The sequence below is a fragment of the Pyxicephalus adspersus genome, chromosome 1 (assembly GCF_032062135.1).
Source record: "Pyxicephalus adspersus chromosome 1, UCB_Pads_2.0, whole genome shotgun sequence".
NCBI classification, from domain to species: domain Eukaryota; kingdom Metazoa; phylum Chordata; class Amphibia; order Anura; family Pyxicephalidae; genus Pyxicephalus; species Pyxicephalus adspersus.
This window is the reverse complement of record NC_092858.1, coordinates 137996602-138003819: the sequence shown is the minus strand read 5'-3', so window position 1 is coordinate 138003819 and position 7218 is coordinate 137996602. Positions and strand designations below refer to the sequence as shown.

General features: G+C 40.1%; 1 protein-coding gene across 1 annotated transcript in view; it reads right to left on the bottom strand.

Moving 5' to 3' along the window:
* The window catches only part of ACOT9 (acyl-CoA thioesterase 9), a gene marked incomplete in the record, with an annotated part of 24787 nt that extends 24232 nt beyond the window's left edge, over nucleotides 1-555 (bottom strand). The window contains 1 exon segment of the mRNA XM_072428442.1: nucleotides 443-555. Within this exon segment, the coding sequence (XP_072284543.1) occupies nucleotides 443-459 (17 nt within the window).
* Nucleotides 556-7218: the final 6663 nt, after the last annotated feature.

Below are 7218 nucleotides of genomic sequence, written 5' to 3'. Positions count from 1 at the left end.
GGGAGGTTAGGGTTGGACACCGAGAGGGAAGGTTAGGGTTGGACACCGAGAGGGGAGGTTAGGGTTGGACACCGAGAGGGGAGGTTAGGGTTGGACACCGAGAGGGGAGGTTAGGGTTGGACACCGAAACGGGAGGTTAGGGTTGAGCACCGAGAAGCAAAGGTTAGGGTTGGACACCAGGAAGAAAGGTCAGGCACCGCAATAAAGGGGGGGGGGGTAAACCTTAGGCACCACGGTGGGGAGGGTTGTAAAGTGACAGAAGCCAGCCGGCACCTGCACAGTACATTCCTATAGGGTGCCTATAAGGTCACACCCTGCCTGGTACAGGCTCCATGTCCTGTTCTTTCCAGTCACCACACCCACATTACACAAACCTTGCCAGTACCAGAGCAGCACATTACACTCACACTGACACACAATGAGCACATCACAGAGAATCTACCTTAGTGACTGCAGCATGATGATTCTCAGCACGAGACAATCTACTGACAGATCCACAAATACCTCTGCTACGTCACAGCCAGCAGCCAATCCGTGTTTACCCCGCCCACCTACTCCTCGCTGTCAATCAATTCAGGTCCTGCAATATCATAGATGTTACAAGAGGATAGAGTCTCTATAGCATCCGGGCGCTCTGTTCTGTAGCATTTATGATATTGGAAGACTGATTTGATTGACAGTGTGGTAATACATGGGCGGGGCAAATGCGGATTGGTTGTTCGCCGCGCAGAAGAGGCTGGCTGGTGTATCTTTGATAGTTCTGTAAATATAAGCGATATGAAGTCCAGTAGAATTTAGACTTTTTATACATTTTAAAATATTCTTATAAAGTTCTCCTCAGGAAATACTGAGATAGTAAACTGTAATGCTATTTAATGTACAGCGCTGAGTAATATGTTGGCGCTATATAAATACTAAAGAATACACAGCACCACCTAATGGGCCAACTGTAAATGACACCTGTAATTTTGTCTTTCTCTAGATTTTAGGTACTCTCACCAATCTCAATTCACATAGAAATAAAAAAAGCACTTTTGTTGCACAGATTATTTTGTAAAACTGAACGAAAGGTTCACTTTAAAAATCAGGCAGATTATTTTATTGCAAAAGGGACATCGCCTGCCTCTTCCGAAATAAAGGACCTGCCATATTACATATATACAAATTACAATGCAATAACTAATGTAAACTCAAAAGGTGAAAATTGGTTACAAAAAGTAATTGAAAAATCAAATTTCAGATGAACTCCTCCCAGACTTTTGGCACAAGGTGAACCCCTTCAAAAGTTAATCCAATCCCTTCTAATATAGAAAGGATCTAGCATTCTATAGAGAATCCACCAAGCATTCTTTGATGAACAGACCCTCAGCAAATAATCAAAATAAAAAACAAGCATATGCATAATACATTAAAAAGAAATGGCCCACTCACATTCTTAGTACTCAGCATTTTGTGTAAAGGTGGATGTGCCAGAGAGAACATACTCTCATGTGACGATAAATTGCACATACCCTGATCATCACACTCAGCCAGGACACTATCTGCATGGTGTTTGTAGGTTCCCACCATGTTTCCATGAGGTTAGGGTTAGGCACCGAGAGGGGTTTCCTCCTGGGACTCCGGTTTCCTCCCACATCCCAAAAAAAATGCAGTTAGGTTAATTGGCTTCCCCACAAAATTGACTTTAGACTGAATTAAAGACATAAGACTATGGTAGGGACATTAGATTGTGAGCCCCTTTGAGGGGCTGAAACAAAGTCCAAACTGGCAAAAATCACTCACAGTAACAGTCCCAAACTATTTGTAGCCTCTGCTACCGGGGTTCATTCTGTTGTAATCCCGGAGCACTGACTATGCCACTTCTGGCCTCAGTATCCAACTCTCTAAACCAGGGGTGTCAAACTCTGGGCCCCAACGTCCTTTTTTTTGCCCCCCAAAGGAATCCTAAAAATGAACTGCAGCTGCCCCGCCCCAATTGTTTTATAGACGCAAATAATGCAGGGAATTTTAGTAGCGGCGCTATTTCAATGAAGAGGGACTTCCAGCGGTGGGCCACTCATAAGATTTAGCTCCGCATTGGCCCTGTCTGGCATTTCCAGCATTCCCCCTCAGCTGTACATTTCCTTGCTACTCCAAGGCATGGACTTGAATGGTTGGATTTTCATAGAAGCATATTGTTATTAATATTGTTAGCCCGTGCAAAAAGGTTACCACTGAAATTTACCTCAGAAGGCTACAAATAGAGAAACAGGCATAAGATTTTTCCTTAAAAAAAAAAAAAAAATGTTTATGCCTCTTTCTCTATTATAAGCTTGTTCCAGATTGAATGTGAAGCAAATCCTCTTTTTTTCCATATAAAAAGGTTTTATATCTAATGAGAAGGAAAAATGTCCTCAATGTTTCAATAAGTTTCAAGGTTGACCCGCGACTTTGTCTAAGTTTTTAATTTTGGCCCTCTGTGTATTTGAGTTTGACACCCCTGCTCTATACCATCACCCAGGTGCCTTGCACAGAATTGTCTCGTAAGGACTGGGTGGGCCAAACACTTCATTCCTTTTCCAGGGCAGAAATTGATGGTGGCTAATAGGCACTTGGCTGATGATAATGAATGGGAATGTGTATTTGAAAGCATGGTGGAGTTGAAGCGTTAGACCAGGTGGCTCAGTGGGAAAGGTGTCTGGTGCCTGCTCCTTCTACTCATTTAAAAGAGCACTCAAATCCCATTTTTTCAAACTTGCCTACCCATCTTCTTCCCCCAACTCCTAGAATGTAAGCTCTTCTGGGCAGGGTCCTCTCCTCCTCCTGTGTCACTGTCTGTATCTGTCTCTCATTTGCAACCCCTATTTAATGTACAGTGCTGCATAATATGTTGGCGCTATATAAATCCTATTCATTAATAATAAAAATAATAATAATATAGGGGTAAGCCAAGGAGGTCTCTCAAAAATGTAGGTCAGGTGGACCCTCAGCTCTGTAAAGAGAGAGCCAGGAAGCTTAATTTTGTGATGACACTAATCCATTGTCAGGGAAACCTTGGACGTTTCTTTTGCCTTGATGTGACTAAAGTGAATAAAAGTGGGCATTTGATGCTAATCTTTCACAATATAAAAAACTTTTTTAGCGTTTTTATCTTTAATAGATTTCATCATTGCTGATCTCTTCCAGCTTCTTAGCAGCATTTTCCTGTCTACAGCAGTTGCTGCTCCTCATTTCCCATAGTAGGTTTCTGATGGTGACACGTGTAATGTATTTTGCACATAGCCTGCTTTACTAAAGTGTATTACAGGATGTGGAAAAAAATTTTGGTATACCAGGATAAAGCATTGTAACTCTGTAACCAAAGGTGCCCAAACAAGGATTTTCATAGCAGAGTCATCAGGCATTGTTTGAATGGAAGCTGTAGCTAGAAACATATTTAAAATGGCTATTGAAATGACATGAGCATGATCAAGATTTTTAGTGACTGGGTTTCATCTGCTTTGGGGTTTCTTATTTCTATATGGGAATTGTCTGAAGAAAGGGATTGCACCCCATCAAACATGGCCTATTAAACCACACACACTTTTCTTTTTTGGGAACTGTAAAGCTAAAGCTGCGTACATATGTCACCTGAGATGAGCAGTCTGATGTGTAAAGCAGCCCCCAACGTCATTCATCAATCAATGTAAAACCGTCTGGGAATGACCGTTGTGTAGTGTGGTATTTCACTCGCCTTCCCTCTCCATAGCACAGAACATGCTTTCTGCACAGCGCTGATTGATTAAAGCTTTTTTTTTGGAAATGATAGATTTATGTCACCTGAGACCATCATACTAGATGGAAAACTAGTTTTAGCGCAGCTTTCTCCCAGTATTGTTTACCAATCTGCTGTGCCATATCGCTAAACTACAGAACGCTAACAACCGCTATTATTTGGTATTTGGGAGAGTGCAGCAGTCGTTCTACCTCCTCTCTACAGAACAGGGCAGTCTTTGCAGTGATCACTTAAGGCCGTTTCCAGGAACAAATATTGAGCGTCTTTATGACGCCTAACGTTCATCTAGATTGTTTGTCGGTTAAAGTAAATCTCCCCCTGGCAGAAGTGTATGTTGTTCATTTTAGATTCTGTTGGAGGACAAAGAACTCCACCCAGACTTTTGTTATGGCCTTTTATTATGTAAATGACTTGTAAACAAAGAGAAGCAGCTATTTCCCCTTCCCCTTCTTTACATATACAAAGTAGTTATATCCTTGTTCTTCAAGTCACAACAGGATCCAGGGATGTTTTTAACATGCAAACATTCTCACATACTTCCACAATTAAAATTCATTTTGTCAATATTTGGAGGGGGATTGTATTATCTCAGATAAGGTTCCATTGACATCAAATGACCGTTGTCCAATCTGGACACTTTTGGTATTTTAAATATAACAACATGTAATCTTATGCTAATAAAATCTGCACACTATAGGTCCAATCCCTTTTATTAAAATAAAACATGAAACAGGTGTTGTTGCAACTTTTTACTTGCTGCTGTATTATTTTATTGTAGGGGAATAAAAACGGTCTACACTTTTATCAGATGTATATTTTAAATCATCATTGTTGTATATAACTCAGGAATGTATACAACCAGGGGTGTCAAACTCAAATACACAGTGGGCCAAAATTAAAAACTTAGACAAAGTCGCGGGTCAAACTTGAAAGTAAAATAGCACCGCTACTGCAGTTCCCTGCATCAAGAAAACATTCCAATGTGGGGTTTCATGTTATGAGTGGCTGGAACTCCCACTTCACTGAAATTGCACCACTAATTCAATTCAAATCACTAATACAAGTCAAATGCGGGGCCACACATAGACAAAGAGGCCGCTGGTCTATAGACACTAGTGATGGGGTTAATACAATTCCCGGGATTAATTGCATCTATAAAACAGTCCAATGCGGGGCCATGCATAGGCAGAGATGCCGCTGGTCTATAGAGCAAGTGATACCTGGCATTATTAGCGTCTTCAAAACAGTCAAATGCAGGGCCACACATAGGCAGAGAGGCCACTGGTCTATGGATGCGAATGATCTCAGTAATTGTAGTAGCGGCGCTATTTCAATGCAGCACCGGGCCAGCTGCAATTCATATTTAGGATTCCTTTGGGGGCCAATAAAAGGATGTTGTGGGCCAGATTTGGCCCGCAGGCCAGAGTTTGACACACCATTTTCTCACTATAGCAGTCCTCTGAATTAGGCGTATGGATTTTATTTAAGAGTTGTACTGATTCCAGGAAAAGTAGGACATAATACATAGATCTGTGGCTGGATCCCTTGAAGATAATGATTACGTTGAGAAATATTGAGATTTTGATTTCTGTTGACTTTGTTGTTTTTGGTGTTTTTTAACACATTTTGGTATTAGGTCTGTGGGTGACCCATGCCAATCCAGCACCCATGATTTAGATAAAAAGTTCCTTCAATAGATTCACTATTGTCACCCCACTGACATATCACCACCAGCTCCTACTCCAGCCCTCGTCATATAGTTTAACTGCACATTCACAGGTCTACGTGGCTGTTTTTTTCCACTGGTTGTTGATTGGAACTTGAATTGTTTATGTTTGTCTGCAATAAATTGTCCATAGGTATCAGAATGGTGGAACACTGGATACTAGAACTTCAACTTGTCCAAATCAGAAAACACCTAGGGGTATATTTATTAATGTTTTCACCCAAGTTTCAACCAACTTCACCCCTAAATTTACACATTGGGTTCAGGAGTTGACTAGCTCAATAATAGGCACTGAGGAAATACATAACAGAAATACATAATAGAGATGTTTTCACTAGGTCATGTTTTGTGACTCATCCAATTACTTGACTACCCTCCAAACAAACATTTGAATGTACCAACACTCTTATGAACTTACATTCTGTTGACCTCACTGGTCTAAATCTAATTTCTAAGTTCTATTCCAGCATCCTCCCTCTTTAACCCCACCCCTACCCCTACATTTCAAATCACAACCCTCCCACTTCAAAATAGTTAGATTATCCCCAATTAACACCCCTGGCAGTATTCCCAAGTGTGGCTTGGGGTGAAATTTCTTTACAGAAAGTGGTAAGCCCGAGCCACACTCAGGGTGGAATTGGGGACTTACCTGGTCCTCACGAGCCCGTGACATCCTCCAGCGATGCCTGCCTGGCATCTAGGTCTCCTTGGTGTTGCCTGGCCGGCAGGCCAGGGAGGTTATCTTAAGGAAAAATGCAAGTTGAGTTCAGTTCTAAAGGATTATTTATTATTTGGTTGAATTTTTATGTTAATATTGTTTTGCTTCCTGTGCCAGATCATTTAAACTGACATTTCATTGGCTGCTAGGGGTATTGTTAGGTATACATGTCTGTTGCACAATTTACAGTTCTGTATGATTATTATATTGTTACTGTATAATGTACTACTTTCTCAATAAAAATCTTGAATTAAAAAAATATGTAAACCATGAGTTGAATTTAAAGGATTTCTAGTTCAATCTAATATGAAATTTGTGTAAATTTGGGGTAAAAGTTGGGAGAATCCTGGGTGAAAAATGTGTATTTATTGACCTCTTAGCAACTTGACAATTGCTGTTATTTTGTATATTGAATAAATATTTTGTATATTGAATAATATATTAATTATAATGTATATAAAATAATAATAATTTTTTTTTTAATTTAATTTTAAAATGTACATTTTAATTATGTCAGTGCATGTTGGTGTGTAAACATGTTTGTGTGTGTTGTGAAGATCCCCAGTTTTATCTAAATTCTGTAGTCACTAGAAAGCCAGTTGATGGTTTTGTTTCACACGCCCTAAATTGGTTCTTTATCATGTAAATGAAGAAAATACCAGTAAAATCCAGCTTTTGTTACACCCTTTGGAGATGATGACGAGATGCAAACAGTTGCTGGGAAATTTCACTTGCAGTTTATCTGAGACAGAAAAAGCCTGGGGGATAATTACCCAATTGAAGTATTACTTTTTCGAAGAGCAACTTTTATTAACAAGGCTCCATAGATCTACACAGTTTTTGTTGTGCAGCTCATTATCAAGGCATATTCTTATGTCTGCCATGTCTAAAAGCCAAACACACACAGTTATAGTACAATTTCTTATCTGGTTTATAATATAATGAGTAAGTGCAGGCAGCTTCCTGTTTGGCCATGTGCATGTCCTTGTACATTGTGTTACTAGCAGCCATAGTCACAGC